General features: G+C 38.9%; 1 protein-coding gene across 2 annotated transcripts; it reads left to right on the top strand.

The window, feature by feature from the left end:
* Window positions 1–66: 66 nt before the first annotated feature.
* Window positions 67–27,557, top strand: TJP2 (tight junction protein 2; the record flags this gene model as incomplete). 2 transcript variants are annotated; one of them, XM_080362991.1, is made up of 23 exons in its annotated part: window positions 67–138; window positions 3,957–4,010; window positions 6,805–6,929; window positions 8,814–8,916; window positions 9,659–10,241; window positions 11,895–11,998; window positions 12,158–12,311; window positions 13,338–13,446; window positions 13,542–13,681; window positions 14,202–14,268; window positions 16,283–16,433; window positions 17,174–17,282; window positions 17,832–18,042; window positions 19,949–20,136; window positions 21,160–21,255; window positions 21,367–21,446; window positions 22,489–22,699; window positions 23,119–23,219; window positions 23,576–23,788; window positions 24,141–24,251; window positions 25,190–25,531; window positions 25,957–26,042; window positions 27,389–27,557. In XM_080362991.1, the coding sequence occupies 23 exons, from the start codon at window positions 67–69 to the stop codon at window positions 27,555–27,557; spliced, it is 3,579 nt and encodes a 1,192-aa protein (XP_080219117.1). The 2 variants fall into 2 exon arrangements, with proteins under 2 accessions (XP_080219117.1, XP_080219118.1); XM_080362992.1 differs by lacking the exon at window positions 67–138 and adding an exon at window positions 3,264–3,281.
* Between the last annotated feature and the right edge of the window lie 249 nt (window positions 27,558–27,806).

Here is a 27,806-nt window from a genome sequence, read left to right as displayed (position 1 = left end):
GAGTGGTGGAAACAGATGAAAAGACGGGGATGTGCGGCATCCCCTCACAGATTATATCCTGCAACAATGAAGACAGCTCAAGCTCTGCAGAGAATGTGGTCACATGCAGTCAAAAAGTTGGGGATTTTGAAAGGGCACGTGAGTTGCTTTTTGTTGCATGTTGCTCCAAGTCTTTTCTTCCCCTCCTCCCTTGTATATTCCTCCCCTCTTCAACTCAGTTTTATAGCCAGATAACTGCTGTGACAGGTCTTACGGTTCTGTTCTTCTTTCAGCACGAATGAAGTTGTATTCGGTGATCTCTCAGTAGCAAGTTATTGCATAAATCTCTGAAGGCTGTCAGTGAGAGCTGCAACAGCTGCCTGTTTGTAGCACACAATTTTAGCACTTTGACTACTTTCCTGACAAAGATTCTGTTAAGCAATCTGGTTTGGATATGTAGAAAGCACCTGTCATTTCGATATACGAGCATTAGGCAGATTTAAACAAATCCTGACTGCAGTGTTCTAATTAGAAATGGACTGACTTTAGTCACTTATGAATTTAGACTACCTAATTACAGTAATTTGCACGTACTGCAGGTAGCCTGCTATCTGTGTGAAACCTGGGTAGACTTGCAAACCAGTTACTATTAGTAACTGGAGGTGGGGTTTTTAACCATTTTGCCTGCCTTTCTCTCTCCAGTGTTTTGGTGTGCAGTCTTACAGTGAAATTGTGATCCTATAAGGGATGCACAGACTGCTTAGCATCCCTTTGTGTTCCCTTACAGATGAAGTGTGAAGCAATTGGCAAGGTGATGGAAAGCTTTTTGTAACCCATCTCTTGACACATTCAGAGGAGAGTCATATTATTAGATGTGGAATACAGGAATTTTGTGGTTGTGGTGGAGACTTTAATTTTAGTTTTGATCAAGTCCTCAACTGATGATTTATAATATTTCTAGTCTCTCCCTCTCAGTCTTCTCCATTAATCTGTCAGTGTGGGTTAGCATCGTGGGCAATGGCAAGCAGCAGTACATTTCATAATGTTAAAGAGATTATTACTTAGAGATTGGAGGGAGTACAGATGTGTTTCATGCCTTATGGGCTTCCAAGGTGACCATTCAGTTCTCTGAACTGTGTTACAGAACCTGCATAGCTTTATCAGTATGGCAGAACTAGTTCTGTTGTCTTGGTAATTGTGTTGCACAAAACGAGCTTTGCAAGTACATTGCGTGCTTTCCTTCACTAACATAGCATACAGCAAATGGTAGAAAGTTTCACAAGGAGCAGTTTCTGAAAGTGTATTACTCTAACAAATGCTAATGAATTTTAAAGTGAATTATTTAATTAGCTTTTGTTGAATGTTCAGTAACAGTTTTCAAGCTAAAAGTAACCCTTCAAAATTCACACAGAAGGTACCTGAGACAGTCACTGATAGTATGAGGAAATTTTTCTAGGCACAGGTGAGATTATACTGTAGGCTCAACATCTTGTAAGACCTTAATTGTAGCATCTGTAGGCAGTAGTTTGTCTTCCATTCTTACTGCTTATTTTTGTGACCAGATACCATGAGACTTTCTTGTCAGAGCAAAATAAGCCTAACTTTTGTTAGTTTACAATGTTTTTATTTACTACACAGTGCATCTCTAAAGTTGTGCACAAGGTTTTAGTTGTGCCACTGCTCATGGGAGACCTAGTTTTCTGGAAAGGAATTCCTGTAAGTTTACCTGTTTCATACCCAGAAATCCACCCTCAATAGCTTTACTGTGCTTCCTTTGTCTTTTCTCTGCAGTATTGTACTGAATAAGTAGTCAATTCTCAGATCTTCTTTTAGCAGGTAAGAAGAGTAAGACAACTGTGCTGCTCTTTGTCCCCACAGGTAGTAAGCTCTTGTAGATTTCGTGCTGCCTGCCTTGCTATTTCGCCTGTGCAGAGCTGGACTCAGTATTTTGGGCTAGGAGGTGGTCTTGGTAAGAATTGTATACAGTGCAGACTGAAATTAAGAGATGCTTTTGTTGCACATGTAAGTTGTTGAGGCTTTTATACAGTGAGAAGGATGGAAAAAGGTTTTCCATTTCCCCTGCTTCTAAAAAATTTGAACCCATCTGCTTGTCCTTCAGATTTTATACATCATTGATATTGACACTGTCTTTAAGTTCTAAAACTTTCTTCAGTTAACCAACTCAATTTGAATGACACTGAGGCCCTCCTTTACCACAGACGGGTTTTCTGCAGAGCTTAAAAATACCATATAGAAAAGCAGGACAGTGATGATGTAGATAAGGATCAGTAGTAGGTAAACTGTTTGCATGTCTTCATATATGCCAGACAAGCAAGCCTAGTCACTTCTATTTACCACAGCAACACAGAAAAAGTGCTTAGTTAAGGAAAAATTTTTTACTTACGGATGGTTCAGTGTCAGCTAGTTGAAGGGTTAGACATGTCAGCTGGTTAAATGCAAATATCAGATAGAATTATTTCACCATGTGCTTCAGCAGAGTAATCAATTGACCCAAGACATGTATGTTTTAATACTAACAGTTTAAATGCCACTCATTCTTGTCTGATCTAGACAAATAGAAATACAGAAATACTTACTTGTATTTTTTTTTAATATAAGCCATCCTCTCCATGTATTTTAAATTAATTTTTAATTAGACCCAAAAGGTTCTAAAAACTGGAGAGCAATATTCATTTTCTGAGAGAACAGTGGAAATTTAACACTGTTCAGTGTTGTAAAATTCCTGGTAAGGATGCTGAATGTTTTGTGTATTCCCTCAGGAACTCAGAGCATGACTTATGTTTTAAATTTGTTTTTCAATACTTGAATGTGCAATGGAAAATGCAAACCTAGTTCCTCTTTGGGGTGCTCAGAACCCACTGGAAGGATACATTGTGGGGTTCTTTGCATTCGAGAAACTGCATCCCTAGCTTGCTAAACAGTTTTGTGCTGCTAGAAGACTTTTACTCTGGAAATACAGGGCATGCTTTAAAGTATAGGCATACCCTTCTTGAGTCACTTCTCTCTGTTGTTGCCAGTAGTCCCATAAATGCCTTTAAAAAGACGATTGAGTCAAAACTGAGCTTCTGTGTGAACATCAGTTTTCTGAGCCAACTCTTAGCTTTCCAAGAAGGAAGAGCACTTTTGGCATTAAGGACAAATAAACCTGTGGCTTGAGTGTGTGCATACACATACTCATGCAGTGCCTGGACATTTTTTCTGCAGTGCATAAAATATTGTGGCTCATTTTTTCTCCTCGTTTTACAGGGCTGACTGTGTACTATATGATGCATCACAGCTGGGTGATTATTCTGTATTATATTTTTAAGCTGTGATGTTGGAAAGATTTCAGGTTATATCATGTAAGATAAACTGATGAGTTCAGGATCAGTTTTAACTGGAAATGTGGAAAAAAAAAAACATTTCTGAGAAGTGTCACAGAAATGGATATGCCAGTGCTATATAGTGATACACGGTGTGTTCCTGTAAAATTAAATTTCATGAGAGGAAACTAAGTAAATACTCACTTTAGTAATTCATAGTGAACAACACATTTTGTTAAATCCACATAAACATGAAGCAAAAGATTTGAAGGCTAGTTTGGTTTGAAAACCTCAGTTTCAACTGCTAATCTTATTGCATACTGGAAAGGAGAGGTATTAAGTATTTTGTGTGGCCATATAATGCTAGTGTGATCTGAATTAAATAATTTTGCTGAATGAGACTTTTCCAGAAAATCAGAATGAGCTATTAAAATGGTGAAATGTGAAGAGATTCTATCACCCTGGACCTATTAATATTCTTTGTCTTTTTAGAGAAAAATCATAATTAACTGTAATACATAATTTCATACCAAGTCTACCAAATTATTAGAATACATATATTATCTTTATACATGTGTTTTAATGGGGTATTTCACATTTTAATTTAGATAGTTGTATGCTTTGTGTTTACTAATTGGTTTCTGTGTGCAACAGGCCTCAGGCATGGAAGAGCTGATATGGGAACAGTACACTGTGACCTTACAAAAGGTGAGTGAGTGCCTGTTATGTTTTTAGTTTACAAATATTCAAGCATTGGTTTAGTCTAAGTATGTTTTACAATAGATGTTATTAGCATATCAGAGTCTAAAAGAGATTGGATTTTTTGTCCAAATCAGGTATGTTTTTCATGTTAACGCTTAATTGCTAGTTACACAGTAGTATGACTCTCATGTTGAGGAAATTAAATTAACAATGTAAGTGCTGTATGTAATTACAGTACAATATAGTGCATGCTAGCCACATAGCTAAATTCATCATTGAATAAGCTTACAAACAAAGCACATGGCTCTAACAAGCAGTTATGTTCAATGTGCAAGCTTTATAAGTAATCACCGAACATGATTACACTGATTTCTTTTTTTAAGCTTTAATATCTACCAGTGTAGAATCTAGAGGAAAACTACTGTCATCAAAATTTCTTAAATATGTTCATTATAGATCTCACTTTTAACAATTCTACCAAGAAAACAGGAAGTATCTCATTACTTAGAGTCCTGTTGAGTTAAAGAAAGTAGACCTTCTGTTCTGAGTTCTCTAATGGCCAGGCTGCCACACCTTGGCACAGGATGTGTGCAGTGATGGTGGTGTTCCCAGCTGTTCTGATGATCTGGGTTCAGTTAGTAAACTGTACCTTGCTGCTTATGTTTTTTCACATGTTCTGCAATGAACTCAAGTTGATGACCTAAGTTAAAATTGTGATCTTTCCTACACAGCCTGTTTTATGTGCTGAATTTTTGAGAAAAGATTGTTTTTCCAGGTTACAGAGGTAGACAGCAGAAAGACTGCAGATGCAGACCTTAGTTCCTGTAATTTCCAGCTTTTCAGATCCTGAATATCTCGTAAATGAGCATTACTATTTTGCCTCTGAGACAGGCTTATACTGCTGAGGTGACAAAGGGCCATTGGACTTGCTGCATGAGCCACTGCCAATGAATTTTACCATTATTTTGAATTTCATACTCTTTTGGCTTGAAGCATCAGACTGTCTCCTGTAAAATTAAGGTGCAGCAAGTGAAGTGCTGTTTAGAAAAAAAACCAAAACAAACAAACAAACAAAAAAAAAACCCAACCAAAACTGCTTTCCTTCTCAAAGAAATAACCACCTAATATTAACATTAGTGGAACGCAAGCTGGCATATGATATGAGCTGGGGGAAAAGCACCACTTTAATTTGTTCTATTACTTTGCCTCTATCACTATGTTAAAACATTTTGTTTAAATGTGGGTTAATTTGTATTTTATAGTGATAGGAGGACTATGTTAAATAGCTGATAAAATTAACCTGTGTGTTTAAGAAAATGTGTGGTTTTCTGCACACCTTCTTGTCTGCAGTGCACGTACACTAACAGTACTCAGTTCCAGTGTTACAGACATGCTTCCTTTGCACCCTTTTACTTCCCTGAGTTTGTGAATGCTATCTTAGGTCTTTTATGGATCTGATATTTCTATGATGTAATTTCCACAGAAATTACATACTTAAAATTGTTGGTTGTGAGAGAAGATGATCATAGAATCGTAAAATCATTTAAGTTGGAAGAGACTCTCATACAGTCTCTCATAGAGTCCAACTATAACCTAACCCAACTCTAGCACTAAACCATGTCCCTGAGAACCTCGTTTAAATGCATTTTTAACACCACCAGGGATGGTGACTCCACCACTTCCCTGGGCAGCCTGTTCCAATGCTTAATAATCCCTTCCATGAAGAAATTGTTTTTAATATTCAATCTGAACCTTCCCTGGTGCAACTTGAGACCATTTCCTCTTGTCCTATCACTTACTACTTGGGAGAAGAGACCAACACCCTCCATGCTACAACCTCCTTTCAGGTAGTTGTAGACAGCGATAAGATCTCCCCTCAGCCTCCTTTTCTCCCAGATGGACAGCCCCAGTTCCCTCAGCCGCTCCCCATCAGACTTGTGCTCCAGACCCCTCACCAGCTTCATTGCCCTTCTCTGAACTCTCTCCAGCACCTCCATGTCTTTCTTGTAGTGAGGGGCCCAAAACTGAATATGGGATTCATGGTGGGGCCTCACTAGCACCAAGTCACTTCTCTAGTCCTGCTGACCATGCTATTCCTGATACAAGCCAGGATACTGTTGGCCTTTTTGGCCACCTGGGTACACTGCTGGCTCATGTTCAGCTGGCTGTCAATCAACACCCCCAGATCCTTTTCCTCCAGGCAGCTTTCCAACCACTCTTCCCCAAGCCTGTAGTGCTGCCTGAGGTTGTTGTGACCCAAGTACAGGACCTGGCACTTGGCCTTGTTCAATCTCATCATAGTGAATTCACAAGTTCAGTGCTTGCTTATTGTTATCAGCCATGTTCTTGTTTAGCTTGATGAAGTAGTAGTTGTTACAAACTAGACAGTAATTATGGTGAAAATAAGAGCCTGGAAAAGCTGGTCCACTTTCCCAGGTATCACTAGAAAAATAAATTTATCTAACAATAAATTTGTTATGAATTACCAGTAGAGCAAAATGTAGGCTAAGTTAGTGAGTCCTTTGCTTAATTACTCACCATCACAAGGCTGTAGACTGAGGTTTTAGAACACAGGAACATGTCATCTTGTTGCATGGATCTGTAAACTCATTCGTTATAAATCTACAGGTTCTGTGTATTTCTGCAACTCTCCACACAACTGTCGTATTTTAAATAATACCTAGGTACAGTGCCATCACAGGAACGTTCATGTTACTCTTCCTTCTCCCTATCAAAATTTTTATGAGTGGAATCGAGTTTTGTTATAATTGTTTTTGTTGTATTTGTTTTTGTTGTGAAGGATTCGAAACGCGGATTTGGGATTGCAGTTTCTGGTGGCAGAGATAATCCTCATTTTGAAAATGGTGAAACATCAATAGTAATTTCCGATGTTCTCCTGGGTGGTCCAGCAGATGGATTACTTCAGTAAGCAATTTCTTATTTCTTTCTCTGGCTTTTTTAAAGGGTATGGCTGAAGAAAATAATATAGAAATTAAGTGTTTCTGTAGTACTTCTGGTAACATTGTCCTTGGTGAGGCAATGTCTACCATGGACAAGTAATAAATCTGTAGGCTGAGAAAAACCATTTCTAGCCCACTGCTGATCAGTTTTTATAACTTTCACCTGGAATACCTGATGAGAACTAGGCAATTTGGAAGAATACCAAAGTTGTGCAGTAATAGTAATTCAAAAGGGTAGATTCTGGCCATTTTGCCACACATGAATTTTTGGTGAGCTAATGAAAAGGCTGACATGGGAACAGTTGTTGAAGGACTAAATGAAAGGATTCTTGTGAAGCAGGTAACAAACTATTCTCAACATAAATCCACAAAACCTTCGTTTTATATCAGTGATCCCTGCACACCACCACTCTCATCCGTCCTGTTCCATAATCGTCTGTGATTTGGGAATAAAATCACATTCACAAATTACATAGGATCCTAGGTAAATTGATGATAAGGCAATACCAAGCAATTTGAGCACATTCAGACAAAACACATTCTGAAGGAAACTGAATGCGAAGCCGTTCCAACAAACCAAGGAATATAGTTCTGACCTTCAGCATGTGTGGGAATTTCAACCCAGCAATGTGTTTTATGGTAAAGTAGGCTCTTGATATAGTGTTACAACGTTAAGTTTGACACCATCTTTGTATGTATGGACTGTGAAGAGAGCTATTTTAACTCTCCCATAAAACCTGGATGAAACTGATCCTGGAATATAGTGTGTTGTTCTGGCATATTCATTCAGTAAAAGGAATTGGAAGGGTAAGAAAAGAGGCACAAAAATCATTCAAAAGGTAGAGAAAGTGCCTTACAAAGAGAGGCTTAAAGTATGTAATCCTCTTATTTAAAAAGGAGATTGTGATGTGACTTGATTACAATGAAGAGAAAATAACGACTACTAAAGATTTCTTCTATCTAGCAAAAAATGTCACAGTAGCCAGTAATTATTTGAACTAATGCTTCACTGTAAAGCTAGTAACTGAGTAATAAACAGAAGAATAGGAGGAGTGGTAATTTTGTGTTCATTTTGGGGGGGTTTGTTGCTTTGTTTATTTTAAATCTCCTGCACTGCTTGTGCTGAAATGCCTTTCTGGAAGATATGGGTTTTGATTACTCGTGTTATGGGGCTGTCTCCTGAGGGTGACTTGAGTTCAGTCTTAATGGTTTATTTGACATGCAAGAGGTCTGAATAGACTGGTTAGTAATATTTTGGCCTGTACTTTAAGGCAGGGAGGACTTTTTGTGTATTATAGTTTGGTTGGTTTCCCTGCCTCCTTGCCGACAGTCATCTTTCTTCAGAGTAGATGGGACCTGAATGCCAGTGTTTCAGGAAAGTGTACTGAAGTGGTACTTGTCAAGATTTGTCTGAACACTGCTATGGCTGCAGCACTTTGAAGGTCTCTTGAAATTCTTATGTTGGTGTGAAAAAAATCTAGCACTAGGTATGAAAGGCTAGGAGTTCTGAAAGAGCTTAAAAAAAGCTTTAATGGTCATCACAAGTATTCTTTAAAAAACACAAAATCTTATTTGACGTTATTTCAAGGTACTTAAGCGAGACATAGTACATGTACAAAAATGCGCACTGCTACCCAAGAGTCTGACTTTTAAACATAATGAAAGCTTCTTCTAGTGTTCGGGTATTGTAGGGTTTGTGTAACAAACACAGTTTTTAAGAAAAACTCCCTGTTAAAATGGATGAAATCCATAGCCTTCCCTGAAAAGAAAAATAAATTTTGCTCTGGGGTTTTCATGGAGACTCATATTAAATCCCTTTTTTCTTTCTTCTTCCCTCCCTCACTTCCAGAGAAAATGACCGGGTGGTCATAGTTAACGGGACCCCAATGGAAAATGTTCCACATTCTTTTGCAGTCCAACAGCTTAGGAAAAGTGGAAAAGTGGCCACCATTGTAAGTAAATTACAAATGTATTCACTCTGCAGTGGTATGTACCTGTGTAACCAGCCAAGGTTTTGTTTTTCTTCTATGAAGTGTGCTATAAATGCATAAAGCAAAGCAAGCCTTTGCCCAGTAGAATGTACCAAGTAAATAAAACAAAGCAAAGACATCATTTCTACAGGTGAAACAAATGAAAGTTAAACAAGTGTCACAACATTATCCTGTTGAAAAACTGTGAATAAATTGTATGTCCTCGATCTTTAATTTACTGAATTATGAGTAATAGTTGGAAGAAAATGAAAGTTACATGAGGCAAACGATGTCCTGTGTACACAGACCATGTGCAAGGATTTGCTGTCCAGATTGGCTTTCATTACTTGAGGGAGGCATCTACTACTCTCTCTTCTGGGCACTTGTAATGTTTTTTAGAAGTCACCTAGAAAAAGAATGTCAATTACTCACACTCTTGCAGAGGTGAAAAAATGTGTTTGCTGCTCTGATCTGATTTTTTTCTTTTTTATTTTCCTTTTTTTTTTTTTTTTTTTAAATTCTTCTACTCTTCTTTATCCTTCCAATTAGTAAATACTTGTTCTGTACATCTAAGTAATCTAATTTACTGGTTGTTCTATAAATAGAACATTGTTGGGTTTTTTCCCCCCCCAACCTGTTTTTGAAATGTGAATAATATTAATCTGTTGGATTTCGCGTTCTGACCATTGGAGGGGTTTTGTTTGTTTCATATTGGACTGAACAGGTAGTGAAACGACCAAGGAAGGTGCAGGCTGCTGCGTTGAGGCGGAGCCCATCCCCGGAGTATGAGAGCAGAGCTTTAGATGTAATGGATGACCACGCAGAATTTGATGGCAAAAGTGCTCGAAGTGACTACACTGATAGAAGCTGGCATAGCGGTAATGGAGGGCGCAGCCAAAGCTGGGGAAACAGCCTGGATCAGAGCTACAGAGATGAACAAGACCGAGGACGTAACCAAAGCAGAGACCGTGGCAGGGAATGCAGCTACAGCCGTGATCGAAGTCGAGGCAGGAGCATTGACAGGAGCTTGGATCGAGACTATAGAAGAGATCGGAGCAGGGGAAGGAGCATCGACAGGGATGGTGGCTATGAACGGGACTACAGAGGAGACTACAGCCCACCCAGTTATCGTCATGGATCTCAACCTGATCCTAGATATGGGAGGGAAGTGAGGAGTCGAAGTCGGGACAGGCTTCGTTCCCGAAGTCCTTCACCTGAAATACACCACCAACATGAGTACCTAGGACCTGCACAGGATCAGAATGGACCGATCAGTGTTCTCTTAACAAAAGGCAGACATAATGAAGGTAGGTATAGTAGGGGGGGAAAGGAATTCATTTTTAATACAGTATGTTATTTTGTTTGGGGAGGGAGAGGAGATTAATATTTTCTGCTTTTACAGATTAAATATTGTAATTTTCTAACGGATTGCTTCAGTTATTCTTTCATTCTTCCTGGCTGCTTTGACATGCTTTTTTCTCCAGTACCTTGAACTTCACCTTTGAACAAAAATCTGCTCACCCGCATAATTTCAGTTTTTTCAAGACACTGTGTCCTTTGGTTTTCCATTTTCTCTGTCCTGTTCTTCTGATTCTGGTGGGAAACGTGGATCTGATCGTGATTCAGATTACATCTTGGTACATCTGCAAAAGGGTCAGCTACAAAGGGTGAAGAGTAGACTCTGCTTTTAATTGTGCACTTATTCCCTTCAGTATAATTAGATTAGTTTTGATGATTGTTTGGCTCTGAATACTTTGGGAAGTCATTAAAGAATACTGAAATAGCAACAGCTGAAACAGCCTTTCCTTGCTGAGTATTGGAGTGCGTAAAGGAAAGCCAAAAGCCTGATCTTTCATGTCCTGTGAAATAAAGATTGTTGTTCTATAAAGCATGTCTGAGATTAGGTTGTGCATTCTCTTGTGGTTTGTTTGGGGGTTTTAGTGTTGTTTGGTTTGGATTTTTGTTGTTAATTTGGTTTGGGTTTTGGGGTTTTTTGTGTTGTTTGTTTTTGTGGTGTTGTTACTGTTGGTGGTTGCTTTTTGTAGGGAGGTGGTGGTTTGTTTGTGGGATTTGTGTGGGTGGTGGGGTTTTGTTTTGTTTTCTAATCTGTCCTGTTGAGATTTGGAAGAATTTTTGCTCATTTAAGCTTCATATGCAGGACCTAACCTCTGTTTTCACTGACCGTGGGAAGGATCCCTTTCTCTCTTTCCTCTTCTTCCCCTGCATATACTCTTTACACTTGTAAAGATAATGCAGATAGGTATACAGATAGGGATAAATTTAAGGTGTCTTTGTTTTGTATGTAGCTATTAATTATATCATAATTTCTGCCATTCATATATATGCTCTGCAGATTCACTTAAATGTGGTGATTTTTTTAAAGCAGATAGCTCTTTCTTTCCTTTTCTGTTGTTCTAGGATGTTTTAGAGTGTTGCCTTTCTTTGTTAAGTAGCAAATATACTGATCCAAGTAACTTGGATCAAAGGGGAAAAACGATCTTTTTCCTGAAAAAAACAAGACACTTGCTGGGGTACAGATAGGACAGGGTCAGCATGGAGTAACTGGTAAAAAACCCAACCAAACAAACAGAAAAACCCAGCCGTTCTGTTAGTGCTTTTTGACCATTTTTCGCCTGTTTCTACACCATGCAAAATAAGATACAGAGAGAGAATCTAGTCCAGCATGTTAATAAGCACATCTAGAACGAAGGCATTGTTCTGCTGTGGAAGGGACAGACTAATTATCCATCTGTGATTGGTTTTGGACTGCTGTTTGTTCTGCTGTAGTGACAACACAGAAGTAGGAGAGTTATCTTGGGGTTAAGTGGGCTTACTAGGTCTGCATTCTTTTTCTTTTCTCATGCTATAGTGGGCTGTGCTGCATGTACACTGTTTATTTTTGTAAAAAAAGGATCCTCACTCGTCTTCTAAGCTATGGTCATTCATTTTCCTGATTCCAGAATATGGTCTCCGTCTTGGAAGTCAGATCTTCATAAAAGAAATGACCCGTACTGGCCTAGCAACCAAAGATGGCAACCTTCATGAAGGGGATATCATTCTTAAGGTCTGTTCTGATTACACAGCTAGCAGTTTAGCAGACACTTGTCATTTATAGTGGTTACTCTGGAGTACGTCTTGTTATAGTCAATTTCACTACTGGACTTGAGCACAATATGGACTTCTGTGCTTACTTGCCCTGTTATTGTTGCCTTTTTATGTGCAGATCAATGGTACAGTGACAGAGAACATGTCTTTAGCTGACGCCCGAAAGTTGATTGAGAAGTCACGAGGGAAGCTGCAGCTGGTTGTCCTTAGGGACAGAAAGCAGACACTGCTCAACATTCCTTCATTGAACGACAGCGACTCAGAAATGGATGGTGAGGTTTAATGTGGATAAAAAGTTCGGGACTCTGTGCAGGGACAGTATGGAGCTTATAGTGTTTTGCTGTGATAGAGTAATACTAAGTTTTTTTATTTAAAAATAAATAAATCAAAACAAAACAAAACAAATATACAAAACCTAAGTAATAGCAATTAAGCATCAAGCCCACTTCCTTCAGGAGAAAGGATTTTGTGGTGATAATATAATTATATTTTGGGCAGGGACAGAGATAGGATCAGCAATTTTGTTCTGGTAAAATCAATCTTACTTCTCAGAACAAGCAAATCAGCTGCTCTATTAAAAAAACTTCAGTTTTAAAAACCGGTGGATTGGACTGGTCTCTGCTTTTGAGGGCATTAACATTCATGACAGCATTCAACAGCAGGTAAAAAATGCCGGGACAAGAGTAAATTAAGTCCCCCTGGACAACTGGTTTCTATTTCCAGGATCTGTTCTGTACAAATGACCTCTCACAGTATGTGAGCTGTATCTCTCAACATAATCTTGCTTTGGGAAGGGCCTAGGATATTTGAGGGAGCAGAGTGTTACATTATTTAGTGCAAGATATTTCCTGCTCTGATGTCAGAATACTGGATGCAAATTTTTATAGGTCTTACTGTGAAAACTGAGATGTGGTTCAAGTCTGAGGGCTACTCTGTTTCTTTTGTCACTGAAAAGCAATGATGCGAGGACTGTTAATGTCAAGGGGGTCTTCTTTTTGGGAACCTCCATGAAACCTCAAGGAAAAAGCTGCTAAGACTAGTTAATGAGTATGCGTTATGCTCAAAATAGTTGTATGATGTGAGTGTGAAACCTTCTAGAAATATTTTCAGGGGGTGGAGAGAGGAGGATGGAAGCACTAAAAGGTATACAGCACTTTTTGAACTCTAGTCAAATCTACTTTGAAATGGGAGTAGACTTAAAGGTCAGTATATGAAAGCTTTGTAAATAAATGTGGTGATCAGGTGTGCATATAATTTAAACAAATCCTGAATTTCTTGATTTGCTGCTTTCTTTACAGACATTTCTGAAATAGAGTCAAACAGATCATTCTCCCCTCAAGATGACAGATTACTTCATTCTGATCTAGATTCGCATTCATCCAATGAAAAGCTGGAAGAGAAACCAAAGTAAGAAGTAGTCTTTTCTAGTCCATTTTTCTAATGTGTCTTAAAATATGTCATTATCTTATCTGATTTCACTACACTTTTTTTTTTTCCTTCAGTGCAAAAGATGATCCGTCCACTAGGATGCCCAGAATGGGAGCAATGCCTACACCATTCAAATCGATCGGTGACATTGCTACTCCTGGTGTTACAGCTGTAGACACAAACAAAGAAATGAAGTACCAAGATGACCCACCAGGTCAGAATTTGAAGTTTTTGGTTCTTTTTTTTTTCCCTGGCTGCAGAATGCCTTCTCCCCCAATCATGTTGACATATCTAGTATACACTTCCTGTCATCTGCATCCTGACACACAAAGAAGAGGTCTGTCTTTGCTTTATGGTGCAGAAAGAGAAGAAACACTTGAGATTCTTTGACAGCAGTTGGTTATTAGAATTACTGCCTCAAAAAACAAGTACTCTCCTAGAGCATTTACTTTAGCCTATTGCCCTAAGCAGTCAAATGAAGCTATTCCTGAAGTCTGATCTGGTTTGCCTGTAAGAGTTGTCTGTTCCTCCCTTTACCTTTTGCTCTATTTCAAGAATTTAAAAAAAAAAAAAAAAAGAAGTAAATAAATTCTAGTAAAATAGATGCTTGACATTTAAATCTGTATTACCTTTGGCATAGAAGGGTTTCGATTGCTATCTGATAGCTTAAAATTGCTGCCATTTATGACTTTTTCAATAGCTCAGTAACTTCTACTGGCTTTTTTTATTTACAGTTTCTCAACCAAAAGCAGTTGCAAGAACGATTCTTAAACCCAGCCCGGAAGATGAAGCAATATATGGGTAAGGTGGCACTTGCCATGTTCTTCTGCATTCAGTGTTCTTCCAGTGACCTGTACCTGGTTCTTGGTTGTATGGGTTTCAGGGGTTTTTTTCCCATTTGGAGAGATACTCCTTTTACGGCTTAATGCCAAGAAGAGGTGACATGCCTTCCAACTGACCATATGTGAGTTAAACTTAGTTGTAAAACTATCTGCCTGGAAGTTATAGACTTGCCTTCTACCCGGAAGATATAGAACACGCCTGTGCTTCTGGACTTGCATGGCAGGGTGCACAGTGGCATAGTTTTGTATTTTTATTCTGCTCTACTTGGCACTTTGAGATAGTATTTGGAGTACTATGTCCATTTTGGGGCTCGCCAGGACAAGAAAGGCATTGACATACTGGAGCGAGTCTAAGGGGTCAGGGCCTGCAGCATATGACAAATGTGAAAAGATGGAGAAAACTGGGGTTTTTTTAAGCCTGGAGAAGAGAGGATGAAGGGATATCTTACTGCTCTCTGCAAAAACCTAATGGGTAGTGGCTGTAGAGAAAACAGAGCCATACTCTTCTCAGACAGGTATAGTAGTAGAAAAAAGAGCAAGGGAACAGAAGAAAATTTTGAATGAGGATCATTAACCACTGGAACAGCTTTCTCCTGTAGGCTGTGGTATCTCCACCACCAGAGATCCTCAAAAATGTGAATGGTCAAGGCCCTGAACAACATGCTTTGAGCACAGGGCCATTCTAACCTATGCAATTCTATGGAAATGTATTTTACACCTCTTCCATTGTTTTATATGTACACAAAACAACTCTCCCCTTCTCTCCAATATTAAGATACAAAGAGAATGTCCTCTAAGTAATTAATAAACAAACTTGTTGTAACATAAGGCCAAATGTGTGTTTCTATACAAGCTGGAAATTTCTGTACAGAAATTGATGTCTTTCCTTCAAACCCAAGCCTGTGCAGTCCATATTGCATTTGTATTCTCTCCTTGGAAGTGAACAAAATATTCCTTCCAAAGTTTATTTTTGTGTTTGTTTTGTTGTTTTTGTTTCTTTTGTAATTTTTGTAACTGATCAAATGGAACTTGGTACTCTTGATTCTTTAACAATTAAGATACTAAATGTTGTAAACTATATTAATAGGAAACCAACTTATGCGTTTTCTTTTGAGGGTTTCCAAATGCAGAAATCAAAGGGAGAAGAGCACTGAGACTGTAAGGAGAAGCCTAAAGATAACTTTTTGAAGATATTCTGTAGCTTGGAGTATTTTCCCAAATGGATTGTCTGGTCTTTTCTGGGTTGCTCCCTGCATATGTTGTCATTGATGTGCAAATTAATCAAGTGATTATTTTGGTGAAGGGGAATTTATAATACAGGCTTAGGGTATTACTGAGAAAGGCTGACTGATAAGTACTGTCCTCTGTGTTGAAGGTCACTCAGGCATACAGCTTTTCTGACAGCAAAAATCTGAACCTAGCCTGGTAGCCTCTCCCACTGCAATATGAAAGGACTGATTGTTAACATACCAGTAGAATATACTTTGAAATAGTTCTCATTACAAGAAAACTTAAAGACTTCTGTCTAATTAACATGTTAAACTGCAAAGAAAACAGGTGTAAATTGAAGGCATATGACAGTTCTCAAGCATATATAGGAAAAAACAATGAGTATGATTACTTGTAACTCAGAGGGTTTTCACAAAAGACCCAGCTCCTCATAGGAGAGAGGATCCAATAGGTAGAGGACTATTTGGGGACTTCAGGAACAAGGAGTTGTTTTCCTGCTCTGTCAAGTCTGCCTATGCCACTTACTCACTTTTCCTAATTCAGTTTCAGAAAACTGCAAATTCTTTGCTTTGTTCCCTCACTGAAGAATTACCTGGGTAAATACAGTCTATATAGTGAAAGAAAGGGACTAAGAATATTATTAATACAATTTTGTTAACAGAGTTGCAATTATTTTCTCTTGACAACCTGTTATATGTCTAACACCTGGCCTTACTTCTGTTTTCTGCCTGTAAATCTTGTAGTCCTAATACGAAAATGGTGAGATTCAAGAAAGGAGACAGTGTGGGTCTGCGACTGGCTGGTGGAAATGATGTAGGGATATTTATTGCTGGAATTCAAGAAGGCACCTCAGCTGATCAGGAGGGACTACAGGAAGGAGATCAGATTCTAAAGGTATGAATCTGTGTCCCTGAAATGCAAATGTCTTTTGTATTTTGTAGTTTGCTTCTTAGTGGAATTATGGAAGAAATTAAGATGTTAGCAAGTCAAGTTATTGCTTTGGACATGTGTATGTGTGGTGGAGGGGTCTTAACTGAAATGAGTTTTTGAAGGAGAGTTGTCTATCAAGGTTTAGTTTAAGTTTCTATGGAAGGTTTAGGTAAGAGAAATATTAATCAAGAAAAATGCCACAAGATGGGAGAATAAATTTTCTGTACAATGCTTCTTCGTAATCTTGGAGTGAGGAAAAACGCCAGTTCATTTTTCTTCTTTCATCCTTCTGATTTCTGTGGATAACAGTGATTTATTTTTCCAGTTTCCCAATTATGTCATCTATGCCTTTTTGTCCTCTACATTCTCCTTTATTTTTCAAAAATGCAAATAGGAGGCTAACGTCATTTTCTGTGTATTTTCTCTTGTGATAGCCTTAATTTTCAAGGTATTTTGGAGTGTGTCAAAATAAAAAAATCTAGCTGTGCACATGCAGGACCTTGTTACTTCAGAAAGATTACTGTTAATGGCTGGAATAAAATAATCCTGGTGGCAACAGACATCCATACTGACTTCAACAAAAAAGTATAAGAGGAGAGAATATTTAAGATTCTTAGATCAAACAAAAATCTTTGGTTATTCCTTTTATTGTTGATTTTTCAGGTGTTGATTTTTTTTTTTTTAATTTTTTGCTCTCTACATAGGTAAACACTCAAGACTTCAGAGGCATTGTTCGGGAAGATGCTGTTTTGTATCTCTTAGAAATCCCCAAAGGTGAAACAGTGACAATTTTGGCTCAAAGCAAATACGATGGTAGGTGCTTTGAATAAAATGTGTGTATATCCATGGATCTTTTAAGCTCTGTTTTGTCAGTGAAACCACAAATAATGTCTCTTGTGCTTATTGTTGATCGCATTTTATTTACTCTCCCTTTCAGTAGCTTGGCTATGTTCCATACCACAAGGATCATACAGGTGTACATATGTGATGTGTTTTTCAGAGCACTTCTCCATCTCTTTTGTTATTAACAAATAGCCTCTCTTCTTAATCCTGAAGAGTGACAATGTACTGTGTGTTCCTCCTGCTTTTCTCTCTGTAGCAGCTGGCCCAAGATCTGCTGTTGGCATTACTTTTCTGCTGTGTCTTGGCAGTCATAAGAGATTCAGTCAGCAGCAAAGGGACAGTTTTACTGACGAACAATTAAGCAAGATGAACAGTTAAGCAGAAACAGTTAATGTGAAGGCTGTTTTTTTGCACATTTTTGAGTGGAGGGAAAGAATTTCAAAACTGTTCTCTAGAATGATGGCTTAATCTATCTTGGAAGTGTAAAAAATATAAACTAAAGGGGAGTTCCTGTTTTAGTCTACAGAGACATCATGGCCTGTGGTAGAGGAGATTCATTCTTCATCAGAAGCCACTTTGAGTGTGAAAAAGAGTCACCACAAAGCTTAGCATTCACCAGAGGGGAGATCTTTAGAGTAGTTGATACGCTGTATGATGGCAAACTGGGAAACTGGCTGGCTGTGAGGATTGGAAATGAACTGGAAAAGGGACTAATTCCAAATAAGAGCAGGTAAGGTGGCATGCTGTCTTCCTACCCATTGTTAGAACTATTTTTTTTTTTTCCAAGTTATTTTTGCTTCCTATGTCATACCTTTCTTTCTTTTTTTTTCCCCTTACAATGGGAGGGTGAGGAAGGGATGAGAGAGGGTGGTGTTACCTACACAGTAGATCAGGTATTTGCAACACAGGCCTAGAACTTCTGTCTCAGCAATCAACCAAGGTTTGACTGCTAACTTCAGTTCTTCTTCTAGAAAGTTGGTGTAGGGTCCTATTTTTGCCTTCTTTTTTTTCCCCTTTTTTTCTCCCTTCTTCTCTATGCCCTATCTCATCCCCAACCAAACCAAATCAAACCAACCCCCCCAGAAAAAACAACATCAAACCCCTACACCTTAGGACGCTCATGTGCTAGAATATTCTGATTAATCTTTTAAAAGAACTTCAGTGCTTGTATTTCTTTTGTATATCCTTATGGAAAATGTTTCAAGAACTTATTCCAAGGCTAATATTTCTTGGTAGCCGTGGTCCTTATTTTTATATGAAATACAGAGTGAAGCACAGCGATGTTTTTTCTTAAATATGCTGTCCTAGCCAAAATTCGTGTGAGGTAATAAAAAGTGTTCAAATGTACGCAATGAGTAAAAGTATTAAAATTCATCAGCAAAATATCTGGATATTTTTACACTGCAGCTTTTAAGTTCTTGAGTGTGGTTGTGATTTTAAGATGAGGGAAAAAAGCTCATGACTGCATTGTACAGGAGTTCCTGAAATATCACAGGATCACAGAATGTTTGGGATTGGAAGGGACCTCGAAAGATCATCCAGTCCAATCACCCTGCCAGAGTAGGAACACTTAGATGAGGCTACACAGAAATGCATTCAGGTGGCTTTTGAATGTCTCCAGAGAAGGAGACTCCACAACCCCTGGGCAGCCTGTTCCAGTGCTCTGTCACCCTCACTGAGAAGAAGTTTCTTCTCAAATTTAATTGGAACCTCTTGTGCTCCAGTTTGAACCCATTACCCCTTGTCCTACCATTGGTTGTCACCAAGAAGAGCCTGGCTCCATCCTCGTGACACTCACCCTTTGTATATCTGTAAACATTAATGAGGTCCCCCCTCAGTCTCCTCTTCTCCAAGCTAGAGAGACCCAGCTCCCTCAGCCTTTCCTCACACAGGAGGTGCTCCACTCCCTTAATCATCTTTGTTGCCCTGCGCTGGACTCTCTCCAGCAGTTCCTTGTCCTTCTTGAACTGAGGAGCCCAGAACTGGACATAATATTCCAGATGTGGTCTCACCAGGGCAGCGTAGAGGGGTAGGAGAACCTCTCTCCACCTACTAACCACCCACCTTGTAATACAGCCCAGGATGCCATTGGCCTTCCTGGCCACAAGGGCACAGTGCTGGCTCATGGTCATCCTGCTGTCCACCAGGACCGCCAGGTCCCTTTCCACTACGCTGCTTTCTAATAGGTCCTTCTTATGTGACTCCCCTGCCCCTTTCCTGGTGAATACATTCTGTCCTCTCTGTTAATTGATTTGACCAAACCAGCCTTTGTTTTTATGCTGTAGTTACTTAGCTTACAAGGCCTAATGGAGAAAAGAGTAGTGACAGCAATTTTTTAGGCCTTCAGCTCTGAGTTACACTCACCATTCTTTTATTTATGCTTGTGTGAGTTATCAGTTTAAGACCTGAGGACTCATTCCCACTCAGCAATTTTGTAGCTGTGGCAAGTTGGAGCATCATTCTGACACTATTTTTGTTCCAAGGCAGAAGACCCTGGACTTCTCTATTCATTCCTGCACTCGTGCTGTCTATCCGGCAAATTACCTGTTGTAAATTGAAAATCTGTTCTTCAGTGAAAGTGTCTTTGCCCTCCTTGACTAGTTCTGTACAAATGAATTCTGTACTTTCCTTGTCAGAGCTGAGCAGATGGCCAGTGTTCAAAATGCCCAAAAAGATGGCTCAAGTGATAGGGCAGACTTCTGGAGAACACGTGGCCAGCGATCTGGAGTGAAGAAGAACCTGAGGAAGAGTCGTGAAGATCTGACAGCTATTGTATCTGTGAGCACAAAGTTCCCAGCTTACGAGCGAGTTCAGTTGCGTGAGGGTAAGTGAAACTGCTGTGAGCCAGCTGCCTGTTTATTACTGGCTGCTTCTGAGTCCAAATGTTTGGTCAGCTAAATAAGTGATTTCAAACAAGCTGGGTTCAGTGTTGAATTTGAGCAACAGGAAGGGATGACATTTTTTTCAAATTGCAAATTTCTGAATGCTATTAGCTACTCTTTGACTCCAAATGACATGTGCCAATTTCAAGGCTTACAATGAAAAAAGGAAGAAACAAGCAGGATTTTCTTGTTTCCTCATCTTCCCCTTGACTAACTGTGAAAGTACAATTCATATGCCTGAGATCAATCACAATCTAGCTTGCTTATAAATACTACTTTAACGTTACCTTACCCACATGTTTTCAAAAATTTGTCCAAATGTAATCAAGGTTGATATGGTCTGTGATTCTAAACTAGCTGTATTACTAATGATGTCGAGCAGCTCATGATAGTTTTCTGAGTATTTGCAATTGACAGTATTATGGAACAAAACATACAGTAAAAAGTATTTTAAAGGAGCTCCAGATATCAAGATGAAGACTGAGTAATATAACGTCATTCCTCTGTTAACTTACAGGGACTGTATTTGCTTGCACTTGTTTTGACATAAACATAACAATTTTACTTTTCGTATTCAAGCTGCTTTGCAGCTGGTTTAGCATTTGTGTCTTTATTCACACAAAACACACTGGGTCAAGGTTTGTGCTATTTTGCTGGATGGAGGGATTACTGAAGATCTGCCGTATGTTTTTGGAATGTAAAATCCTCTCAATACATCTTCATTAGAAGGAATAAGGAAGCTGTTAAATTAAAACAATCTCTTTTGCTTTCTCAGCTGATAAAATAGCTTTCTCTATGAGTTATGTTCTTGCACAAACTTTTGGGGAAAAAAGAAAAATCTATGTTTTTAATATCTTCAGCGTATTTGTAACCTTGCATAGTAATTGAGGATCTTGTCTGTGTTGCTTCACTTGTATATAAAACCAGTCTTATCAGACATATATTTTATCCATATATTTTTTCAGCTGGTTTTAAGAGACCCGTGGTGATATTTGGCCCTATTGCAGATGTTGCTATGGAGAAGTTGTCAAATGATTTGCCTCATCTGTACCAGACAGCAAGTAAGTTGTCTTCCTAGCTTCCTTGTCACCCATCTGTAACTGAGAGAATGGATAACTTAATAATCACAGCTGCCCAGCCACTCCAAATAAGCTAAAATGTTGTCTTTGCAGAGACAGAACCCAGAGATGCAGGTTCAGAGAAGTCAACTGGTGTAGTGCGCTTGAACACTGTGAGGCAAATCATTGAGCAGGTAGAGTATTTCTCTGTGAAAACTGCTTACCCTCAAAGGCATGTTCTTTGAGTTGTCTGCTCCTAAAACTTGCAGAGTCCTCAAGTCTTCACTGCATCTATTTCTGCAGTAGACTTGGCTTAATGATAGGACTGTTTTGAAATTTTTCAACAACAGTTTATATGATTTCCTAGCTATCCTCCAAGTGGGAGGGTGAACTGCATATTAGAAGTTAAATTTTCCTTCCTTAGTGCATTCTAAATCTGAACAGGTGGTTGTCTATGTTTTACTATATGCTTTCTGAATTTGCCATGAAGGCTTTACTGTCACACAGTGCTCTGTTTGCTCTTACCAAAATGTAAAGTTTTAGATTTCTTCAGAGTTGCTACTATTGAAATGGACAGGAAGTGACTATGATAGCTAAGTGGCATCTGCTGAGATTGCATTGGCTCTTTTTCTAATACTGTTTAGAGATCAAGTAAATAGGTGGCAATCAAGAAGCCTAAAAATCTTAAGGCAAAAAGAATGTACTCTGCAGCTTATTGCCCTGGGCATAATCAAATCAATGCCAAAGGAGTTAGTGTCATACAGAAGTCTATTCAGAGCTGGGGCCTCACTGAACACACATTTGAAAATCCCATTCATCTTTGTACTACAAGTAGCTAAGGAGGAATATATCAAATGAAGAAAGTGAGATTTGCCTCAGCTAGTAAGAATAGATAAAAGTTCACAGATAGCACCCAGAATAGCTGTGGTAGGGACAGGTAGAGAGAAAAGCTAGTTAACTTTCACTACCTATTTAGGGAAAAAAGGTGCAATAAGTGTGTTTTACTTACCATGAAAGTTAGTTAACTAACGTTCAGGCAAAAGCTGTTCAGAAAAATGGAGCTGAAAGAAAACGGCTACCTGCTGTGGCTTCTGAATGTGATATAACTGTGGGGGGAAAAAATCCAACAAGCTGTCGTCTTATTTGGACAAAAATATCCTGGTTTTCCTAGGATGTTCCAAGCACCTCCTCTTGTTTCCTACAAGCAGCATGCTGACTGGGCTTTCTTGTTAACAGGATAAACATGCTCTGTTGGATGTGACTCCTAAAGCAGTGGACCTGCTAAATTATACCCAGTGGTTTCCAATTGTAGTCTTCTTTAACCCAGACAGTAAGCAGGGTGTGAAAACTATGAGGCAAAGGCTGTGTTCCACATCTAACAAAAGCTCGAGAAAACTTTATGAGCAAGCAAACAAACTGAAGAAAACTTGTTCACACCTCTTCACAGGTAAGGAGGAACATGTGTCTAACCTCCTTAGCAAGAGTGTGGTGGATGTGACTGTGGGTCTTGAGGATCCACTTACTACCCTGCATGTTAACTCATGCAAGCTTAAAGTAGAATGGTGTGAAGATACGGGCATGAGCAATCCCTTCCTTGACTTTTCTCAAAGTTCCTTGTTCTGCCAAATTCTAATGCAAAACAAATTATGAATCGGCATACTGTCATTAAAACGTAAGTGATTTAATAAGCTTGTGGAATGGACAAACAATAAAATAAAAATACTATGCTTCTGTCAATGATCTGAATGAAATGGCTGCTTAACATTCTCACATAACTAAAACAAAAAGTGTTAAACAGCAAAGACTGGATAAAGGATCACATTGCATTTGCTGTGTATATGTACTTTTTTCCTTCACTTTTTACAGCCACCATCAATTTGAATTCTGCCAATGATAGCTGGTATGGTAGTCTGAAAGATACAATTCAGCAACAGCAAGGAGAAGCAGTATGGGTATCAGAAGGAAAGGTAAGCAGTCAGTCCGTACTCTGCTAAGCTGTACAGATGTCTCAAGATATCTCTTGCCAGTAAAAATTTTTCATAATTTTGTTTGCCAATGCTGGATAGGATAGATAAGTGGTTGATTGATATCTTTCTTGGTAATGAAAAATTACTCATTGTTCTGTTTTATTCTTTGGAGCTTTCACCCCTACTGCTGTGGCTAGGGGAGAATGATGAGGACTTTCCTTTATTATTCTACTGTAGCGTTTCAGTTCTGCAAAGTCATTCTTAAGGAGTTGTTTGGCATGGTGTTGAATCCTAACTAGACCCTAATTCTTACATATTTAATATTTGTTCCTTAATTCTTACTGACTTTTCTCTAGCTGGACAGCTTGGAAGATGATGCAGATGATCGTATGTCTTATCTTACGGCAATGGGTGCTGACTATTTGAGTTGTGACAGTCGGCTGATCAGTGACCTAGAGGATACGGATGGAGAAGGAGGTGCATACACTGACAATGAACTTGATGAGCCCTTGGATGAACCAAGGATTTCATCTGTTAGCCGGTCCTCTGAACCTGTGCATCATGAGGAGGTGAGATGACTGGATTTTCAACAAGTCTGTACTTTGGACTTTCTGAAAGCCCTGTATGTATGCCTTAAAAATGAGTTTTAAAAACTGCAGCTTAATCTTACCTCTGGTAGTGTTTTGGAGCTACCTTGTGCAGAGCAAAAATAGTAGTAGCTCTGCTTTTCTGCCTAACTCTATAGGTTTCTTGATGATGTCTCATCACCTTGAGCTTTGCAATTATGTCTGTAGTGATTGTGGTCAGGTTGCTGACAGTCATTTGTCTCCTGGTTATTGTTCTCAAAATAGTAAACTTGACAGAAAAATGATTGAGTTACTGGATACTGCAGTGATTTTTCTCTCTTATTGTCTTTCACAGAGTTTAAAAAAAAACAATCCGGAACCAAGGGCTCAGTTGAGAAAAGCTGGTAGCAGGGAGATCCTTAGAGAACCAAGTCCACCTCCAGCATTCAAGCCTGAACCACCTAAGGTAAACTTGTAGAAACAATTCTGAATACAAAGTTCCTTTTTCTGGAGAACTCTCCAGGGTGGCACATTATGAAGAGCAATAGGAATTATCAGAGATTAAAAAACATTTTAAGTGTGGAGAGAAGGAAAGACTGAGGATGTTGCAGGATCAAGCAGACAGAAAACTTATTTGAAGAGAAGTGTTGTTATTTATGTGCAATCCCTACATGGAATAAGAAAGTAGACTCCTTTTTGTGTATGCCAACAAATTGAAAGGCACTCTTTTTAGCTTAGCAAGGACAAATATAAGTTAATAATCAGGAAAAGTGTAACTGATGGCCTTTACAGCAAAGCACATAACCAGAATCCACCATTTCTGAAATTAGTCTCCATCACTAGAAATTGATGTTAACTGTCTATTCAAACCTTGCTCAGGAATGATGCAGGGGGAAAAATATTTTGATGTTTGGATACCAAATTCTATTTTAGCAATTCTTGATTACTCCTGACCCCAAACTCCTTTCTTTATGAAGACGGGTGCCCTCGCATCCTGCATGTATTCAAAATATATTCGAATATGCCTCGACAATGGAGATTGGTCAGAGCAGGACATGAGTAAAGCAAATGAAGATGAAACAGAAAACAGGTGTGGGTCCTGTGCACTTCTAAACTCCTGGTAGTGTTATTCTACATTAGGTAGTACTAACAAATCATTTGGGATCTTACTTTTCTCTGTGCTGTCACCTAACACACGTTGTAGTTCTGGTAATCCTTAAAAAAGGGGACAGATGAGTCTAAGTGTGCTAGTCTTCTGTAGGTTAATGTGTAGTGTATGAGCGTACGGTCAAGACGTTGCAGCAGTTCAAATACCTTTCAAGTGTTACTTTGGATGAGGATTGACACTGTTAAAGCCTTCATTTGAAATGAAAATGATGAAGTTTGTGTGTTTTCTACTGACAGGGGAAGTTACAAAACAAGGAGGAGCTATATGACTTCCCCAAGAACTATGACTCCAAGTCAAGTAACATTGCTGTCAGCAGTGAGACTTCAACTGTATCAGCTAAAGCAGCACCACCACCTGTTTCTGCGAAACCTGCCTTTGGGCGACCCATCCTGAGAAACGCTCAGCCAGCAGTCCCACCTGCAGAGGAGGAGGAAGAGACGGCAAAGTTGGAAGAAGAAGGAAGCGAACAAGAAAATACTCCAAAATCTGTATTGAGGAAGGTCAAAATATTTGAGGAGATGGATCATAAGGCGAGGATGCAAAGAATGCAAGAGCTACAAGAGGCCCAAAATGCCAGGGTATGAAGAGATGCATTCTCCCCCTGCTGTGCTTTCCAATGTGGAACAGGCTGCATCCTGAAAATGAAAATCAAGCCCTTGCGTTGTGTTGCTTCTGGAGGGAGAAGTTTGGGAAACCATACCTGCAGACATACCATTGTGTAGTTTGCATTGTGAAAAGAGGATATATTTTAAGGCTTCCTATTGTAACTATAGAAAGCTGTCTTCTAATACTTCTACTGCTTTTAGCAATCTGTTATATTCACATGCACTTTGAATTACAGCTCTAGCAAAAGTTTATATAATTGTGGGAATATTAATAAGATCAGTTACCAATTTGTGCTTTAGTTGTTTCAAATGTAGCTGTGACCTGTAGATCTGTGGTCTAGGATCCCTAATGAACTGACTTCAAAATAAGAGTTCTTTTCTCTTACTTTCTTTTAAAGCTTGAAATAGCCCAGAAGCACCCAGATATTTATGCTGTCCCTGTCAAAACACAGAAGTCTGAACAGAACTGGCCCCAGCCTATGAGGTAAGGTGTATCCAGTTTAAAGCATTCTGTCTTGATTGTTTATTTCACCAGCAGGAGGTAAACTGATCTGGCCAATTTTTATTCATACAAATAATCCTGCTTTGGTATATCACTTTTTTGTTGTGCCTCAAAGATTACTGTAAAGGTGGGGCAAAGTTTCTGTGAACTCTTCTTGGTTTTCAGGATTTTTTTTTCTTTTAGTTCATTTATAGTATTTTGAGTTACCCAGGAAGACCCACTATATGCTTTTGCTGAAGTATTTGCAGAGCCAGTTTTTGCCCCGATCAGTATTACTCAGAAGCCTTTCTGCATTCACACCCTTTGATGTCCATTTTTCCTCTGCTAGGTACTCGATGACTGTTGGTCTCTCCTAAGAAATAATTGCGATTTTAATTACTTAATAACACTTGATTATTCAAATACATATTCAGTGGGTAGGGAAACTGAGGATAAAACTTGCCTGAGGTCACCCATCAAGTCTCTTGAAAGGAGAAGTCTTTCATTAAAATTCAGTTCGTTCTGAACTGATTGACCATTGTGTCATCTTATCCTACACACTGCGTATTTCTGTGACTTGAGCAGTCACCTCTGCGAGAGTTAACACTGTATCATACATTTTGTTTTCTGCTCTGCAGGACTTTTAAGTTTTTCATGCCTCTTGGTAATAGCTAATAGCAGTGAGATTTGGGTTTTGCTAGTGAATTAAATCCTTTGATGTCATACTATATAATCTAAAATGCAGAAATTGAAAACACAGAGTTACTATTTTCAGTTTTCCGTGGTAGATTCAAAAAAGCATACTTTGTTTATACAGCCTTGGCAGATTTTTAGAAGTAGTGAAAAGTAATCTTTAACAACATATGCAAAATGTTTTCTTACATACAGAAATCAGTGCTGTGGCCTTTTAACAGGAATGTTAATGATTGGCCTAAGGGAAGTGTTTAAGCACAGGGGCAGTATGGAAGGAGAATAACATCTTGTTTTCATACAGTGTGGAACTGCAAAAATCATGGGTCTTGAAACTGAGGAAATGCCCTTGGCAGATTTTATTGTTATATAGCTGCTTAGTGTTATTTTGAATGGGTAGTGTCGCAGTGTAGAAAAAGCATATGTGGGTTTATTTTGTCCACTTTTAAGGATGAAAGCCTTGATTGAGGAGAGAAGGCTGTCAGTTTAAGAAATGTCACATAAGAAGTCTGCAGATCTTGAGACAGGAAACTGGGGATGCAAAAGAAGCAGGCATAGAAAGAATCTGGTCCAAAAATAATTGAGGAAAATATCAGCTGGGGTAGCAGCAACAACTGAAAACCTGTTAAGCTCTTGATGTGTATGTCTTCCCATGTTAGCTCCAGACCTCCGGAACCGCAGAAACCTCCTATTAGACCTTACCTAGAGAACCGTGGCAGTTACGGCAGCGATGCAGAGGAGGAGGAGGAGTACCGTCGGCAGCTATCAGACCACTCTAAGAAGGGGTATTATGGACAGCCATCCAGATACAGAGACACAGAATTGTAGGCTTGCTAATATGTGCATGTATAATGCTCTTTCAAGGTTTCTTTCTTCACAGCCGAAGTGGAGCAGTAGTTAGTCTTGAAAACCTGCATTTTTATTGGGGTAGATGTTAAAGGGTACGCTACTCAACTTAGACATATCTATACGCTGGAACTGGAAGAGTTCATTTTTGGGGATATTATTTTGTTAGCATGTAAGAAAAGAAATCACTATTGCCTGAATGATGTTGCCTGTTTTATAAGGACCAAATCC

The sequence above is a fragment of the Nesoenas mayeri genome (assembly GCF_963082525.1).
Source record: "Nesoenas mayeri genome assembly, chromosome: Z".
Classification (NCBI taxonomy): domain Eukaryota; kingdom Metazoa; phylum Chordata; class Aves; order Columbiformes; family Columbidae; genus Nesoenas; species Nesoenas mayeri.
Note: the sequence above shows the minus strand (reverse complement) of the source record. Positions and strands in the feature narration are given on the sequence as shown.